We start from the raw sequence: 19,721 nt of genomic DNA, 5'->3' as shown, positions 1-19,721 counted from the left end.
TATTCTATTTAAAAACATTTCTTGCCTGATAATATAAATTATACAGTAAATGAGCTATGGTTGGACTTTTAAAATATTAAATTTAACTTTAGCTCGGAAAACAATTAAAAAATAATAATAATTTAAATTCATTAATAGTGATGAGCGAATATACTCGTTACCCGAGATTTGTCGAGCATGCTCGGTGGTCCTCCGAGTATTTTTTAGTGCTCGGAGATTTAGTTTTTCATGCCGCAGCTGAATGAATTACATCTCTTAGCCAGCATAAGTACATGTGGGGATTCCCTAGCAACCAGGCAACCCCCACATGTACTTATGGTGGCTATCAGATGTAAATCATTCAGCTGCGGCAAGAAAAACTAAAACTCCGTGCACTAAAAAATACTCGAAGGACCCCTGAGCATGCTCGAGAAATCTAGAGTAACGAGTATATTCACTCATCACTAGTTATTAACTCATTTTATTTCCATTTACATAAAATTGAAGGAAAACTTTTTATTATATATATTTTTTTTCAGTACCACCAGCTATCCTAATTCAACAAAAATCCTTCAATGCAACTGCAGATCGCCAAGAGGAAATTACGATATTTTGCCGAGCCACTGGCTCTCCCAAACCCCATATCAGCTGGCACAGGTAAGCCTCTGTTAAGAATTCCAATTAAATAGCTTACATGATCAGTAAACATGGAACATGTAGAAAAAAGAGGAAAAGTACTGGAATTTTTTTCTTAATCTTCTATTCTTCTTTGTTCCTATTTTGTTAGTCTTCTGTTCTTATTTGTTCCTATTTTGTCTCATAATGTAATGAGAACTGAGTTATGCTGTCTGGGCTGTAAAACAGCCGGCTACAGCAGAACCATCCCCCCCCCCCCAATATTCTCATTACAGCAAAAATACAAAGATAATTAAGTTCAGCACCTTATCTTGAATTTGTCATCATGTTTTGCTATTCATTCTGGCAGCAGCATAATATACTGTATTGATTTCAACAATGTATCACTTACTGGACTTCTTAAAGTACTTTTGATAGAATCCATGTTTTATGTTTTGTAGATGTAGCAGTAATCCTATTACTAAGCTGTATATAACCCCGCCTACACCACTGATTAGCAGCTTTTTATGTACGCTGTGCATCTTCAACTTGCTGCTAATCAGTGGTGGGGCGGGGCTGCACAGATTGTCTGGACTGCCTAGCACTGGACCCTTAGTCCAGCAATGATAATCTCCTACTGATAAAACACTGGTTGTATTGAAATTATAACATACAACCTTGAAATCGGTTTCACTTGTCCTGTATTATGCTTCTCTCAGATTAAATAGCAAGAACCTGCTGATGGAAGCCCTTTAAGGTCCCCATACATATGAGAATTCTTTTGCCCGAAGCTCACCCATATAGTTGAGTTCACCTGACACTCTAATGAGCATGGTGTTTTTGGCCAATTGATTGTTGGGGGAGATGCTGATCGGGCATATCTGATTTCAGACTGCTGATCATAATGTTCTCCTAGAGATAAGCTATTCACAGATATATCTGTTGGATGCTTTCTCATAGAGATCACATGACTGAGCGCTTGGCCAAGCGAGAGCTCCTGTGTATGTGAGATATGCTTAAAATAACTGTCGGTTGAGCTGCCAGTGAAAGCATAATTCTGCCAAAAGTCATCTAATGTGCAAGGGGGCTTTTCCCCTTCAGCCAGTTACCATTTGAAAATTGAAGAGATTATCAGGAAAGTAACCCTTGTGTTCTTCATAGAAACTCATTATGGCTTCATTTAGTCTCCTGTTAGGCTCATTTGGAGAGGTGGATCCTCCAAGCCTAAGGTCTGGGTGAGCACACGGGCCATGGGCATTAGTACACTAGAAATGTGAGGCACACAGGACACAAATAGCTGATGGACTGGAGACTGCATGCATCCAGCAGACTGTAAGCAGAGGTACTAGAAGTCGCAGGTAGACAGGAAACGGATGTACTATAAAAGCAGGCAGTAGACCTTTAGCAAAGGTACTTGAAGACGCAAAAATACTGGAAACTATGATACTGGAAACCACAAACAGAAGATGTCCTTGAGAATGAAGATAGTTGAGATATTGTTAACTGTAGGCTGGCAGTACACGTCCTGGATTCCACACACATGCAGCTCAGATACTGGAAACTACAGGCAGGCAGGAGATATCCTGAAGACCACAGACAGATAGGTGATATACTGGAAATGCAGGCAGGAGATGTCCTAGACACTGCTGAGTAGGTAGTGGTGCAAATAGAAACTATCTGTACCGTTACACTTAACGATTTCCCAACGATCACGACCAGCGATACGACCTGGCCGTGATTGTTGGTAAGTCGTTGTGTGGTCGCTGGAGAGCTGACATCACCGCTGTGCTCTGCTTTACGGCCGGCCGGCGCTGACACAGTCAGTGCGGGAAGCTGACGCCGGGGGACGTGACAGACACTGGAATGTGAGTATGTAGTGTGTTTTTTTTTTTACATTTATAGTGGTAACCAGGATAAACATGGGGTTACTAAGCGCGGCCCTGCGCTTAGTAACCCGATGTTTACCCTGGTTACCCGGGGACTTCGGCATCGTTGGTCGCTGTAGAGCTGTCTGTGTGACAGCTCTCCAGCGACCACACAACGACTTACCAACGATCACGGCCAGGTCGTATCGCTGGTTGTGATCGTTGGTAAATCATTAAGTGTAACGGTACCTTTAGAGTCTTATGAACACTGAAGCTTGCCCAAGCTTTATATAGGCCCAGGCAGATGATCGCATGGGATCACACCAGGCTATTTGCAAAGCTCAAAGTGGAAAACAGCAGAGCAAAGCACCAATCTGAGCCAGGTGTGTAACAGCTCCTTCATAATAAATTTTAATTTGTATTTGTTAAATGCTCATCTAATTAGTTAAATAAATTAAAATAAAAAAGGCATAGCCTTACAAAGTGCTGATGTAGGAGTCATAACCTATTCTGAGCATAATACCTGAGGGGGGGTGGGGGGGGGGGGGAAATACTACTTGGGAACAAAGGACAACACAATTATGGATGACATATATTAGAGGAAGAACATGTCGCAGAATTTGCTTTGTGAGTTTTTCATACATATTTGTTAAAAAATATTTAATTTTCGATGCTGATCACAAAACGGTCAAGTTCATGGTGTTGTGATGATTGCTGAACGGTCCAGGTGTGAAAGAGAGGATTGGAATCCTGCCAACTTTAATTGGCCATGGCAATAATAATAATTGTAAAAAATGTAAATTTAAACTTCGCTAACACGCTAAGACAAGATTTGCTTTTTAGCAGCAGTGAAACATCTATAGACCTCATATTTGGTCTTTTTTCTCTTTTTTTGGCTCTCCTCCTAGAACACACAAATCGGATGAGTACATGATGTGTCATTTTGTCTCTTCTAGTCTGAAAGGTATTGTAATTTGTCTACAGAGCTCTTGGTCTCCATACCTCTATAGGATCTGCAACAATGTCCAAATTTAACGAAGAGCCTCCAGGCCTACACTGTGTAAGAAGAGAGGTCTTGACAGCTAACTTCTATGTGTGGTGTGATTTACAGTGATTGACAGGGCTTATTCCAGGGAGAACTAAACACTGTGCACTAGCCAGATAGAGGTGCATATCAATGATAAGAAGAGAGACGGAGGTAGCTAGGTCTTGTCAAGAGCTGCTCCATTGAAAAATACATCTTGACATCACACTGATGAAGTGAATGCGGCTTCTCATTAAGGACACTGTGATAAACATTGGACTGTCTCCCATTAGAAAGTAATTTGTCAATGGCACTTAACCTAAGTTCTGTTTAATATGGGAACAACAGAACCAACCAACCCAGAAGAATACAACTACCTAACTTGTAATGATATAAACCACAATAATGAGGTGTCTCATTTCCATCCCCTGCTACTGGATTGTCTATTTAGTAGCTTCCTTGTAGGTTGTCTGAGCTTCTTAAAGAGCAAGAAATGCTTTTTCCTTTCACTACTTTAATCATTCCTTCTTCAGTTTTAGTTATATTTCATTATTTGGTGCCTTACTTTGTCATTTGATAATATAATTAACAGTACTAATAAGATCGGAGAGAATCTCCCAAAATTTGATTTGAGCAGAATTACTCAAATCAACCGGCAGGTTTAATTCAGTTAGAAATAAATTTGTTCTGAAACCAGTCAGCCCCAGAAACCCAATTACTAGGCTCAGAGGTTCCTCACTACCCCAAGGCATAATAAACCTAAAGTCTGGAAGGCGATAAAAAAAAAGTTGTCCACTCCTAAAGGTACCTTCACGCTGAACAACTTAACAATGATATCGCTAGCGATCTGTGATGTTGCAGCGTCCTGGATAGCGATATCGTTGTGTTTGACACGCAGCAGCGATCTGGATCCTGCTGTGACATCGCTGGTCGGAGCAGAAAGGCCAGAACTTTATTTTGTCGCTTAATCTCCCGCAGACATCGCTGAATCGGCGTGTGTGATGCCGATTCAGCGATGTATTCACTGGTAACCAGGGTAAACATCGGGTTACTAAGCACAGGGCCGTGCTTAGTAACCCGATATTTACCCTAGTTACCAGTGTAAATGTAAAAAAAAAAAAACACTACATACTTACATTCCGGTGTCTGTCGCGTCCCCCGGCGTTCTGCTTCCCTGCACTGTGTAAGCGCCGGCCGTAAAGCAGAGCGGTGACGTCACCGCTGTGCTCTGCTTTACGGCCGGCCGGCGCTGACACAGTGCAGGGAAGCAGAATGCCGGGGGACGCGACAGACACCGGAATGTGAGTATGTAGTGTTTGTTTTTATTTACATTTACACTGGTAACCAGGGTAAACATCGGGTTACTAAGCACGGCCCTGCACTTAGTAACCCAATGTTTACCCTGGTTACCCGGGGACTTCGGCATCGTTGGTCGCTGGAGAGCTGTCTGTGTGACAGCTCTCCAGCGACCACACAGCGACGCTGCAGCGATCGGCATCGTTGTCTAGATCGCTGCAGCGTCACTAAATGTGATGGTACCTTAGGACAATCCCTTCTGAATCCCTATGTTTGCCCCCCAGTAAAATATTTTTCACAGCTTATCTAGATTCATGTAGTACAACAGAAACTCCAACTAATCACCGAAAAATATGTACTTTATGATAAATAAAATATAAAGTTTTATTAATTACAATTAAAAAATGTAATGAAGGACTAAAAACATGAATAATAAAAAGGGGGCTTGTGCCTTACCATATAGCTATACTGTCTGATCCTACCTTGTCGTGGAAGTTGACACTCTAGACCTGCACTAGTGGCGCCTCTACTCACCGACGACTCACCCTTCTCAACCTATATCACCTTATAATGGCAAAAATGAGAGTTAGGACTCAAAACCCAAGTAATTGTTTTGCTTATTTGTTGTTTCCATCAAAAGATATAACAAAAAGTGCCAAGTGCATATGTGCAAAATATATACAGTGACGTAGTTAGAAGTAGCAGCAGCTGATGTAGCATGAACAAGCCTTAGCTTTGTACCTATGTAATTTTTGTTCATATAGTTATAATTGTAATCGATTGGTATACTGTATATTACCTTTGTAGGTAACAAAAAACATCAATAGTCTTTTTGAAAAAAATACCATAATTAACCCAATTATTATTATTATTATTATTACTATTATAGCGCCATTTATTCCATGGCACTTTACATGTGAGGAGGGGTATACATAATAAAAACAAGTACTAAAATCTTGAACACTACAAGTCACAACTGGTACAGGAGGAGAGAGGACCCTGCCAGCGAGGGCTCACAATCTACAAGGGATGGGTGAGGATACAGTAGGTGAGGGTAGAGCTGTGAGTAACAAAAATATTTATAGTCTTTTGCAAGATAACTATTGACTTAATTATGGTATTTTTTTCAAAATGACTATTGATGTTTTTTTTTAGAAAGGTAAGTCATCAGTGAGTGGGGGCACCACTGGCAAAAGTCTAGGGTGCTAACCTCTGCGACAAGATAGGACCACACAGTCAAATAGCAACTCCTATACTCACCTCTGGTTCCAACACCATTATAGTGGTGTCGGCACTGGCTATCCCAGGGCTCACTTGACATTGCTGTGGAAAGATCCCTGTAGCCAGACAGCACTGGCTTCACTACTCCTACGGAAGTAACTAACATCCGGAAGAACTGAGACGGCAGCAGAAGCTTTCACTTCCTTTAGATGTCTTGATTTATCCTTTGTAGTGGAGATTGAAGCCAGCGCTGATTGGCCACAAGAATCGTGTTGTTTGTTATAACAATGTCACACGATTCCCAAAAGAGCCAGTGACAACGCCTCTGGAATGGCGCCAGCATCAGAGGTAAGTATAGGTATTATCATTTTACTGGTGGCAAACATAGGGATTCAGAAATGATTGTCAAGAGTAGTGGACAACTCTTTAAGCTTAGTGTCATAGGCCTGTCCTTCTGTTGTCCTGCAGCTGCAGCTCACCACCTACTCTTCTGACAGCTTTGCTTTAGTTTTCTACCTGGTATCAGTATTCATTCTGGATCTGTCAGCACTGACATGGCCCCACATGATCACTTGATGTGCATCGTGCCCCATGTGACCGTACGATGTGTAGTCAGCACCAGAAAATCCAGTGGACGAAAGAGCAGCAACCAATCTAAAGACCAATCCAAAGTGACCAATTAGCTGAGTACCAAGGGAACTGTGGTGACATGGCAGTTAAAGGGTGGGCTTGTGACAGGTGAGAATAACTTTTTTTTTAATTTTTCACCTTTTCCTGGCATTCTAAAAAATCCAGAAACATGGTGGCCGATGGCGATTTGCTGGATTCATGCAAACTGAATCCCTACATTTTTTTTGATTGACACAAATAGATTTACTCATCATTTAGTCTGAATTGTATGATTTAGTCTGAAACATCATTTGGTCTGAAAAGCGTCAAACTATCCAAACATGTAAGATTTTAGAAATGTTTTACATTACATGTTACAGGGTAAAACATTGAATTCTATCTAAGTAAAATAGATATCAATCTTAACAGAGAGCTAGTTTGGGGGTGAACATTACCTGACCTAAAAGATTCTCAACACCACAGCAGTATTCACAATGAGAAACAGTATTCTGTTACCCCAACATTAAATACTCGTTGTTCAGCCAATAGGCACCTTGTTCTACACTGAAGAGGAGCAAGAACCTGAAACAACTATCTATAGTTAGTTCTCTCTTTCTTTTAGCTGAAATTCTGCTTTGGTTGGCTGAACCCAATAGATGGCACTACAGAGATATTTTTACTTCTTTTTCTTGAGGAGTGTTAATTTCCATATTTTTTCCCTAAGAAGCATCGCTTGGCCTATAAGGTTCTTCACATCAGTCGGCAGTCTCCAGAAAGAGAAATAAGAATCCTTAGGCACAAATAAGACAACGTCAAGTTTACTTTTATGTTTGTCGGTGTACAGCAAAAAAAAAACAGTATGTGCTCATTCATAATTCATCAGCCTGTAAATAACTATGTGGAATATTTAGATTTACCTGTTATCAACTACTTTAGCTCATGTTGTACAATGTATATAGATCAATAGAACGGTTTTCAGAAATCAGCATTTTTATTTCTGTTTTGTCCATCATGTCAATAAATCCAATACAATGTTAGGCACGTTGTTTTACACAAAACATTTACTTAGAAAATTGAATAATGGTGATATTTTTCAAATGTCCATCCTTAAGTTGAACTTGACGGACATTTGCCTTTTTCAACCATATTAACGATGTAACCATTAAATATGTAACTCAGCTCGGTCAGGCATTGAGAGAACAAGATGTTCTTAGTCTAATGGAATACTACGGCACTCAATGAGTCCATCATGATTCAAATTCATGTGTACCTCTTGTCAGGCCATGACCAAGGTCTGTGAACTGAAACGGCCTCTTCTGTTATAAAAATTCATGGCTGCATTTTCTTCTAATAAATTTGAAAATTTTTTGACTATTTGAGTACCGTGGTATTTTATTATTCTGTGAAGTCTTCCTAGCGCTGGACACCCGTTTCCTTAGTCGAAGTGCCTGCCATTATTTTCCTATTGTTAAAATGTCCTGTCATAAGTTCAATTTTAGAACTTTCTGTAGGTTCTTTATTGATCCCCAAGAAAATATATTGTTTCACAACTCTTGGGTAATGGAGAACCATCATGCATGAAGATGAAGTCTCATGTGTGGTGTCAGCTCTGTGTCTCTGCAGTCTATCCGAATGTCTCACCATGTTTTGCAATCAGCCGTGTCCATCTTCCCTCTCTTGGTGTTATCCCCTTTAGGCTCCATGAAGGCTTATGTTGTACAACCAGCAACATTCACTTCTTCTCCTTTAGCCCAAATGCTCCCTCCCACCGATCCATCAGATTGGTGTTGGATTGCAAGGAAAACTGGCAACAAAATATTTAGTTTGATCCGAAGCTTTTGACATCACCAACTTTGGTATTTAATCTGTTTTTTTGCCGCTGTATTTTCCAAAACAGATGGTCTTGGTGTCTAATTTATTAACGCAGTAGAATTAGGAAGTGGACAAACAAGAGCCCATGGCCGCTTTGCATGATGTTGCGCCTCTACAGGTGCATGGAGTGATTGGAATACTGTTGTCAATTATCATTGAGCCCCACGGAATGCTAAGGAGCGGCAAGTCCATAAAGTGTTTTTGATACATGTGAAATCTATTAGTATTACGCTACACTGACAGTGTTATACTTGTTTTGGACATTGGTGTTTCCTGACTAGCTACTTTTATTTTCTAGTGATGATGTGAATTGATTCGCAAGACTAGCCCAGCAGCCACATCAGTAATTTGTTTCTGACAAACCACCTTTTATCTGACAGCATTCCTGGCTCAGCTTTTGATTAGCCGACCTTGTTCGAAGCCATTGTTGCGACAATGAGTCAGGCAGCTAGTCAAAAGAAGAGCTACTAATGCTGGCAGGTAGGAGGCACTTTGCAGGGCACCCACCCAATTGCCACATATTAGTCATGTGGCCATTGGATCGATTACAGCTAATTAATTTGCACCATCTCTACTTTCTATTACTCTGGTTGCTGACTTTGCTTACACCCTTGAAGTTCTGCTCAGTGTTAATAGTTCTACAGTGAATTGATCTACAGTATCTAACAATGTTTACTTGAACAACCTCTTAACATTTTATGGCTGTTGTTGGCTCTTTTTGGTCTGTTTTCAATGGTAACAACAGTAGTATTAAAGTACTGGTGTTTTTCCGAGACTACCCTGAGGATGTTACCTAGGGACTTCCTGCAGTGAAGACCTGTATAGGAGTTAAACCTTGTAAACCAAAGAGAATATTGGGCAACCTGGGGATAATCTCTGTGGACCGTTCTTGCTGGCGATTCTGTAGTTTTCAGTGATGTCATGCTGACAGAGAAGCTTCTTCTCTTCCTCTCTGCTCTATTGAAGTTCTTGCTGATGTCTTGTTGATTGATAGCAGGTTCCCCACTGCCTAGCTGTGAGAAAATGGTTAGGCTGTAGGCAATAGGTATCTGATGTCCAGCTGTCAATCAGCATGACATTGGCAGTAACACCCCTTCGACAGAGCTGACCAGAAGAGAAGGTGCTGTTCTGTTGATGTAAAGTTACATGAAGCAGGAGGAGAGATACCGCTTGAGCCAGCAGAGATCGCTGGTCAGAACAAGCAGGTTGTCAGCAAATTCCTGCCTGTAAGTTCTAAGTCCCATTGGAAAGAGAAACCAAATTCCCAAATAACCTCTTTAAGGTTAATGGAAATTGAGTAGACAAAATCAGAAACATGCTTGTGGTCTTGGTCTTTCATGTCTACAGTAAATGGGCTTCACTTAAAGCTTAAATTGTACCTTCTAATTCAGGTGATTATTTCCAATAAGGTGTATGTACATGAGGAAAACAATATTACTGGCCATTATATGACTTGTTGCCTGCAGTTTTCACCAGTTTTCCCCTCTGCAGACATTTACTCTTATTTTTTTGTTGAATCTGAGCTAGTGGGTGGGGATTAGCTGCCTCCATAGGCACTACACAGACACAAAGGATTTCTGTTCTCTTATATCTATATAGCGTATGTATAGAAACAGCAGCAAAATGGAGAATAAAGTGGCTCATGGGTGGAGAAAAAGAAAATATTTTTCTGAAAGTATATGTTACCAAGTTTCTTCTTCTTTTAAAGTATTTTTTCCTTTTTTCTTTTTTTTTTTACAAATCTGATGTTTTAATGTCTATATTTATTGCTCACCTAGAAAGAAAAAGACAGAGTGAAAATAGATTGGGCAAGATTACCATTGCAACAGAGACAAATTATAGTAAGCCTAGCGGAAAAATAGACATTCAGTTATGTCCATGGAGAAATGACAGTAACCTTTAAAAAAAATGACTTCGTCTTGATAGTCATTCATTTTTTGATATTGCAGAAAATAATTATTTCTAATGATTAATAATTGAATGGATAGATAGATAGATATTAGATAGATAGATAAGGTAGATAAAGGTACAGTTTAAGCCAGAAATTTACATACATTATATAAAAAGACACATCTGCAGGTTTTTCTCAATATCTGACATGACATCAGTACAAAACCTCCCCGTTTTAAGTCAATTAGGAGTTCTAATTATTAATATTTGCCAAATGCCAGAATAATGAGAGGGAGAATGATATAAGGCATTTTTATTACTTACTGCAAAGCTAAAAGTTTACATACATTTCATTAGTATTTGCTTCCATTGCCCTTAAACTGAATGACTCAATGGCACCATTGAAGCTCTAAAAAACTATAGGGAGAAAAATACTTTATCTAAAAAACTAATTAAAGCTGCCAAAAAGGAAACAGAGAAGCACATTGCTAAGGAGAGTAAAACTAATCCCAAACTGTTCTTCAACTATATCAATAGTAAAAGAATAAAAACTGAAAATGTAGGCCCCTTAAAAAATAGTGAGGAAAGAATGGTTGTAGATGACGAGGAAAAAGCTAACATATTAAACACCTTCTTCTCCACGGTATTCACGGTGGAAAATGAAATGCTAGGTGAAATCCCAAGAAACAATGAAAACCCTATATTAAGGGTCACCAATCTAACCCAAGAAGAGGTGCGAAACCGGCTAAATAAGATTAAAACAGATAAATCTCCGGGTCCGGATGGCATACATCCACGAGTACTAAGAGAACTAAGTAATGTAATAGATAAACCATTATTTCTTATTTTTAGGGACTCTATAGCGACAGGGTCTGTTCCGCAGGACTGGCGCATAGCAAATGTGGTGCCAATATTCAAAAAGGGCTCCAAAAGTGAACCTGGAAATTATAGGCCAGTAAGTCTAACCTCTATTGTTGGTAAAATATTTGAAGGGTTTCTGAGGGATGTTATTCTGGATTATCTCAATGAGAATAACTGTTTAACTCCATATCAGCATGGGTTTATGAGAAATCGCTCCTGTCAAACCAATCTAATCAGTTTTTATAAAGAGGTAAGCTATAGGCTAGACCACGGTGAGTCATTGGACGTGGTATATCTCGATTTTTCCAAAGCGTTTGATACCGTGCCGCACAAGAGGTTGGTACACAAAATGAGAATGCTTGGTCTGGGGGAAAATGTGTGTAAATGGGTTAGTAACTGGCTTAGTGATAGAAAGCAGAGGGTGGTTATAAATGGTATAGTCTCTAACTGGGTCGCTGTGACCAGTGGGGTACCGCAGGGGTCAGTATTGGGACCTGTTCTCTTCAACATATTCATTAATGATCTGGTAGAAGGTTTACACAGTAAAATATCGATATTTGCAGATGATACAAAACTATGTAAAGCAGTTAATACAAGAGAAGATAGTATTCTGCTACAGATGGATCTGGATAAGTTGGAAACTTGGGCTGAAAGGTGGCAGATGAGGTTTAACAATGATAAATGTAAGGTTATACACATGGGAAGAAGGAATCAATGTCACCATTACACACTGAATGGGAAACCACTGGGTAAATCTGACAGGGAGAAGGACTTGGGGATCCTAGTTAATGATAAACTTACCTGGAGCAGCCAGTGCCAGGCAGCAGCTGCCAAGGCAAACAGGATCATGGGGTGCATTAAAAGAGGTCTGGATACACATGATGAGAGCATTATACTGCCTCTGTACAAATCCCTAGTTAGACCGCACATGGAGTACTGTGTCCAGTTTTGGGCACCGGTGCTCAGGAAGGATATAATGGAACTAGAGAGAGTACAAAGGAGGGCAACAAAATTAATAAAGGGGATGGGAGAACTACAATACCCAGATAGATTAACGAAATTAGGATTATTTAGTCTAGAAAAAAGACGACTGAGGGGCGATCTAATAACCATGTATAAGTATATAAGGGGACAATACAAATATCTCTCTGAGGATGTTTATACCAAGGAAGGTGACGGGCACAAGGGGGCATTCTTTGCGTCTGGAGGAGAGAAGGTTTTTCCACCAACATAGAAGAGGATTCTTTACTGTTAGGGCAGTGAGAATCTGGAATTGCTTGCCTGAGGAGGTGGTGATGGCGAACTCAGTCGAGGGGTTCAAGAGAGGCCTGGATGTCTTCCTGGAGCAGAACAATATTGTATCATACAATTATTAGGTTCTGTAGAAGGACGTAGATCTGGGGATTTATTATGATGGAATATAGGCTGAACTGGATGGACAAATGTCTTTTTTCGGCCTTACTAACTATGTTACTATGTTACTATGTTACTATGTATGACTTGAGTCAGACGTTTGGGATATCCTTCCACAAGCTTCTCACAATAGTTGGTTGGAATTTGGGCCCATTCCTCCTGACAAAACTGGTGTAACTGATCCAGGTTTGTAGGTCGCCTTGCTCGCACCGCCCTTTTCAGCTTTGTTCTTAAATTTTCAATTGGATTGAGATCAGGGCTTTGCAATGGCCGCTCCAAAACATTGACTTTGTTATCCTGAAGCCACTTTGCTACCATTTTGGCAGTATGCTTCTGGTCATTTTCCATTTGGAAGACCTATTTGCACCCAAGCTTTAACTTCCTGGCTGATGTCTTGAGATGTTGCTTCAGTATTGCCATATAATCTTCTTTTCTCATGATGCCATCTATTTTGTGAAGTGCTCCAGTCCTTGCTGCAGCAAAACAACTCCCAACAACCCAGCATAGCCAGCCACTAGACTCTAAAACTTAACATTTAATATGTATACCTCTAAAATTATGTGTACTTTAAAAACAATTTGGTGCTCATGTTTAAACGTGCACTAGACAAGAAAAATGGCATGATCTCACCCAATTGCTGTCTGTCTTCTTGTTATAGATTCTTGTGCTTATTGAGAGCACGGCATGGGACGGAGACCAATAGACCTTTTCCAATGGGGGGGAGAAAAAGAAAAAAAAAAAAAAAAAAGATGTAGGTGGGGGGGAAGGGTTTGAAGCTATCTTCCCTGCCGTGCCCCGTGTATAAGACTCCCGCCCTAGCAAGGGCAGTCCCCAAGTTTGAGCCTACTTAGTGAAGCCCTTTAGTTAGTATAACCACCCTGGATGACGTGTCCTCTTTCTCTTCCCAACGCGTTTCCCTCCCCGTTACGGGGGTTCATCAGGGGAATAAAATGTCCAGGTTAAATGTCCAGGTTAGTGGAGGTATTCTGCAGTGGCAGACATAACCTCATTCAGCGGCGTCCTCCATGTGAGGATAAGGCAGTCCCTCTCTTGTCCAATCTGGTTATCATTAAATAAGGGAGGGGGAGGCACCTAGATTTCAAACTGTCATCACTTCCTTTCAACTTGTGTCAATCATACACTTGGTTCAAATGTTTCAAACCTATCAAAAAAATCTAATATTGCATTCAGAATAGTTTTTCAGTACTTTAAGCGATCTATAAATACTCTTTAATTGGTTTCAAGGCCCTTTTTGCCATTGAGCGTCCCTCAATAACACCTCTGTGCAATGGTGCATTTGCGCTAATATACTTAGTTCAAATGTTTCAACACCTATCAAAAAGATCTGATATTGTGTTCAGAATAGTGTTAGGAATACTCTTTAATTGGTTTCAAGGCCCTTTTTACCATTGAGCGTCCCTCAATAACACCTCTGTGCAATGGTGCATTTGCGCTCATACACTTAGTTCAGATGTTTCAACACCTATCACAACGATCTGATATTGTGTTCAGAATAGTTTATCCGGTAATTTAAATGGTTTCAAGGCCCTTTTTACCATTGAGCGTCCCTCAATAACAACTCTGTGCAATAGTGCATCTGCGCATGTTCCCTTAAGCCGGCGGCTCCTTAATCCTATCCTGGATATCCCAGGCTATTGCATTATCTTTGCGCTGTTAGGGCGACTTGGTACATGTTCCCATTGTACTTTATCTGTCACCAATGTCCCCCGTTCCTTTTTATGTGCCTAGATATACACATCCGTGTATTAGAGCCACCGCGCATACATACTCTTAGCCTATTCGGCTCCTCTATCACCTGACTTCAGGTCCTGGTCGGTGTTATCTGAATGCGCTTACCGGCGCATGCGCCCCTGAATTAATCAGCTAGTTTATGAGCGCAGTTCCTAGTTCGTCTTCTGCGCCGGCCATCTCTTGCGCCTGCGTTTTATCCTTTACCCTGTAACATTAAGACTCCTCAACAGGGAGAAAGGTACATAATTTGGGATCTATATGCGCTCTACATAGTACTTACTACGCTTTTAATTATTTAAGTAGACTGAGTCCCTACACTAGAGACACAGTAGAAGTCTCGGTATTCTGATTTCCCTACTCTGACATGCAATATCATTTTATAGTCATTTCTATATCATATTCATGTACCTCCCTTATCCCAAGTATACATATATACATGATCCTTCACACATTATCTATCAATGCCCCACATTAATGTTCACTAGTGTCATGGTGAAAGATACCCTTATAAGCTGCCAAATTGCAGCTAGGGTTTTCTTTTAATGGTTAATCATTTAACCTCTTACAAAGGTCATTTACCATGACTCAGTAAACACCCCCTCCCCCCACACACCAAGACACTTAATTTTATTTAGACGCTTATATCTTCACTGAGGATGGAGGAATTACAAAAAACAACTGAAATTCAGCTGTTCATTAAGCCCCGAGGGCCATTGGGTATCCAGTCGATAAATCCACCGACATTCTCTTTGCAAGATTATTTTGTCATAATTTCCACCTCTTATTGGCGGTTTCACTCGGTCTATACCCATAAAGTTAACCATTTTGCTGTCACCGTCATGACAGCTGTTCACATGTTTCGCTAATGGTGTATCCCTGTTATTCCTTATGTCCCCCAAATGTTCCCCCACCCTCCGTCTAAATTCTCTGATTGTTTTTCCCACATATGATTTACCACAGTTGCATGAGGCCTTATAGATTACCCCTGTTGTTTTACAGTTGATGAATTGTTCAATTGTAAATTTCTCTTTTGTGATGCCATTCTCAAAGTCCTTTCCTGGCCGCATGTGGTTACAAGCCACACATAGTCCACATCTGTAGCAACCCTTTGGTTTTTCTGGTAGCCATGTTGCCCCTCCTTTTGGTTTACTCAGATGACTGTGCACCAGTCTATCCTTAAGCGAACGACCCATCTTATACGTGATTTGGGGTGTCGTTCCTATGACCTTAGCCAGTTGTTGGTCCATTTGGAGAACACTCCAGTGTCTTTTTAAGACCTCTCGTACCGCTGATGCCCCATTATCGAAAGTGGTAATAAAGCGAATGATATTTTGGTTCTCTTCACCTCTAACCTTAGTTTTAAGTAGATTCTCCCTTGGTTGTGCTTGTGCATATTGGAATGACTCCCTTAAGATTCTGTCCGGGTATCCCCTTCTCTGAAACCTCTCTCTCAGGTCATTTGCCCAGTGTTGGAAGTCATTTATCTCTGAGCAATTCCGTTTCATCCTCAGATATTGCCCTTTTGGGATTCCCTTTTTCTGAGCTATGGGATGATGACTATCCCATCTTAAGAGGGAGTTTGTTGATGTGGGTTTGCGGAAAGTCGAGGTTGTTAGTACCCCCTTCTCTATTACCTTGCTGATACGGATATCCAGAAATGGTAATTCGTATGTTTCAATTACCGACGTAAACCGTAAACCAATTTGATTGGTATTTAGAACTGCCACAAATGATTCAAAGCTCTCCCTGGTGCCACTCCACAAAATAAAAACATCATCTATAAACCTCACCCAGAGATCTACAAACCTGGTAAGGTCACCCAAGGCTTCTGAGAAGACCATCGTGTCCTCCCACCAGCCCAGGAACAAATTAGCGTAACTTGGCGCAGCTGGATTGCCCATTGCTGTGCCCCTGAGCTGGTGGTAGGTCTTCCCATCAAATGTGAAGAAATTATTCTCTAGAGAGAACTGAAGGAGTTCCAAAACAAACTGGCTATGTCCCTTAAACTGACATCCTCTGGACCCCAGAGCAAAACAACTCCAAAACATGATGCTGCCACCCTCGTGGTTCACAGTTGGGATGGTGATCTTAGGCTTCCAAGCTTCTCACTTTTTCCTCCAAATGTAACGATGGTCATTAAGGCCAGAAAGTTCACTTTTAGTTTCATCAGACCACAGGACATGTCTCCAAAAATTAAGAATATTCTTGCATGCATTTGCAAGAATTAATCTGGCTTTTAATGTTTCTTTTGGAGTAATGGCTTCTTCCTGGCAGAGTGGCCTTTCAGCCCATGTTGATACGGAATTCATTTCACTGTGTTTATTCACACAATCTTACCAGCTTTTGCCATTATCTTCACAAGATCTTTTGCTTTCGTCCTTGGGTTGATATGGACATGTTGGACCAAAGCACGTTCATCTCTAGGACACAGAACCCGTCTCCTTCGTGAGCGGTATGATGGCTGGACATTCCAATCTTGTTTGTACTTACTTATAACTGTTTGTACAGATAAACAAGGCACCTTCAGGTATCTTGAAATTATACCCAAGAATGAGCCAGAATTGTGCAAGTCCACAATTTTCTTCCTGATATCTTGGCTGATTTCTTGAGACTTTCTCATGATGCTGCACAAAGAAGCAGTGTGTTCCAGGTGTGCATTAAAATCCATCCACAGGTGTGTCTCTAATTAGCTTCCAAACATATGTCATCATCATTTGGGCAGTCCAGGCATAGTAATCATGTACAGCACCATGGAATCAATGGTGCTATATAAATAAATAAATAATAATAATCTTAGTGTATGTGAACTTTTGACTTTGCAGTAAGTAATAAAAATGCCTTAAAACATACTCTCTCTCTCTCATTATTCTGGCATTTGGCATAAATTAATAATTATGGTAATCCTAATTGACCTAAAACATGGAAAGTTTTTTTCTGATTTCATTTCAGATATTGAGAAAAACAAGCAGATGTGTCATTTTATATAGAGTAAGCAAACTGGGCTTTTGTACTGGAGTCTCTGAGTAATGGCGAACCAGTGAAGGGATTGACAGAGGAGAGACGCCGGGGAATTTTCGGCCTTACTAACTATGTTACTATCAATTGGGTTCTGTAGAAGGACGTAGATCTGGGGATTTATTATGATGGAATATAGGCTGAACTGGATGGACAAATGTCTTTTTTCGGCCTTACTAACTATGTTACTATGTTACTATGTTAATAGCAGGGGGACAGGTGGATTAGCCGGGCAGCTGAGTTTAGAATATATTGGAGGGGTGCGAGAGTGTTCAAGGGGAGGCCACAGAGCAGGAGGTTACAGTAGTCGAGGCGGAAGATGAGGGTATGGACTAGGGTTTTTGCAGATTCTTGGTTTAGGAATGTACGGATCCATGAAATATTTTTGAGTTGAAGTCACCAGGAAGTGAAAGGGCTTGGATATGTGGTTTGAAGGAGAGATCAGTGTCAAGGATTACCCCGAGACATCGAGCTTGTGGGACTGGGGAGAGTGGGCAGCGGTTTACTGTAATGGATAGGTTCATTGGGGGGTCACATGAGATGGGGGAAAGACAATGAATTCTGTTTTGTCCATGTTAAGTTTTAGAAATCTAGCGGAGAAGAAGGATGAAATAGCGGATAGACATTGAGGGATTCTGGTTAGTAGGGTGGTGATATCTGGTCCAGAGATATAGATCTGTGTGTCATCAGCATAGAGGTGATACTGAAAACTGTGAGATTCTATGAGCTGTCCCAGACAAAAAGTGTAAATGGAGAAGAGCAGGGGCCCTAGAGCTGAACCTTGCGGGACTCCGACAGATAGGGTGTGAGGTGAGAAGGTGGTGTGTGAATGGGAGATGCTGAATGTTTGGTCAGTTAGGTATGACGAGATCCAGGATAGGGCCAAGTCTGTGATGCCAAGGGATGAGAGGGTCTGTAATAATAGGGAATGGTCCACTGTGTCAAAGGCAGAGGACAGGTCCAGGAGGAGGAGGATAGAGTAGTGTCGCTTGCTCTTGGCGGTTAATAGGTCATTTGTGACCTTAGATAGGGCAGTTTCAGTGGAGTGGTGTGACCGGAAGCCTGATTGTAAGCTGTCAAAAAGGGAGCAGGAAGATAGATGGGAGGACAGTTCAAGATGGACGTGTTGTTCCAGTAATTTTGAGGCATAGGGGAGAAGTGATATAATGCGATAGCTAGATACAGAGGATGGGTCAAGAGAGTATTATCTATAGATAATAGATAGATAGATAGATAGATAGATAGATAGATAGATAGATAGATAGAAAGATAGATAGATAGACAGACAGTGAGGTGGATACATTTGAAGTTGTTGAAACAGCAGTTCAAACTACAGAAGCCACAAAGTAAAAGGTTCTGCGTCAATAAATTGTAATCCATGTGCGCCTGTGACTGTCTTTTAAGCTGAGGACTTGTCATTGGCTAATTCCTACTGTGTACATAAATATTATCACAAATCTGACTTTTTTTCTATGCAGACATTGGCTTTCCATTTATGGGAAGAAATGTTTAAGTGTCAGATTCTTCTTTCCTATTCTATATAAAGTTCCATTTGCTTTGTGATTGTTTATTGATGGTTTTCTTTGCAGGAATGGAAAAATGATTGATGAAAATGACAAGTATTCATTACGAGAAGACAACACAGAGTTAACAATTAAAAACATCATTAACAGTGATGCTGGATCCTATACCTGCAGAGCAACCAACAAAGCGGGATTTACAGAAAAGCAGTCATTTCTGCAGGTGTTTGGTAAGTCTGTTATGTAGATAAGGACACGCTTCTGTGAAAGCTCAAATGTTTTCAAAAATCAAATATTTCTATAATGACAAATGAGACACATTATAGTTTTGTGAAAAATTCAAAAGGGCGCAAGACAAAATCAATCCGCACACTAGAATACACATCCAGAAAGTTTAATATTATGGTAATTGTTTTCAGCACAAAACCCAACCTTCAAGTAAAAACCTTCTTCCATAGTCAGAAATGGCGCTGGCTTCTCTATGTAGCAGTGTAAAAATTCTTATTTTTCACCACTTAAAGGACCATTCCCAAGAGGGTAAGTTAAACCCTTTGTACTGGACACTGGGTAACGTACTGATTGCTTGGGGTCCACTGTTAGACCATTTAGTCCCCATGAATCTTGAGAATGGGCTATGGAACCTTAAAATCGGACTTTTCATAGCAACTCTTCCAACTAATCTGATGTGTTAAGGCTGCACCTAGGGATGAGCGAGAATATTTGCAAGTATTCGGTACTCGGCAAGTAATGCAGTACTCGGAACATAGCGAGTATTTCACTACTCACCTC

General features: G+C 40.6%; 1 protein-coding gene across 4 annotated transcripts in view; it reads left to right on the top strand.

The window, feature by feature from the left end:
• Positions 1-19,721, top strand: part of NCAM2 (neural cell adhesion molecule 2) — a 627,216-nt gene that overhangs the window by 415,597 nt on the left and 191,898 nt on the right. For all 4 annotated transcript variants that reach the window (XM_069760881.1, XM_069760880.1, XM_069760882.1 and 1 more), the window contains exons 6-7: positions 519-636; positions 19,002-19,162. In XM_069760881.1, the coding sequence (XP_069616982.1) occupies positions 519-636; positions 19,002-19,162 (279 nt within the window). The remainder of the gene's footprint in view (positions 1-518; positions 637-19,001; positions 19,163-19,721) is intronic.

This window comes from Ranitomeya imitator, chromosome 3 (genome assembly GCF_032444005.1).
Source record: "Ranitomeya imitator isolate aRanImi1 chromosome 3, aRanImi1.pri, whole genome shotgun sequence".
NCBI classification, from domain to species: Eukaryota; Metazoa; Chordata; class Amphibia; order Anura; family Dendrobatidae; genus Ranitomeya; species Ranitomeya imitator.
Note: the sequence above shows the minus strand (reverse complement) of the source record. Positions and strands in the feature narration are given on the sequence as shown.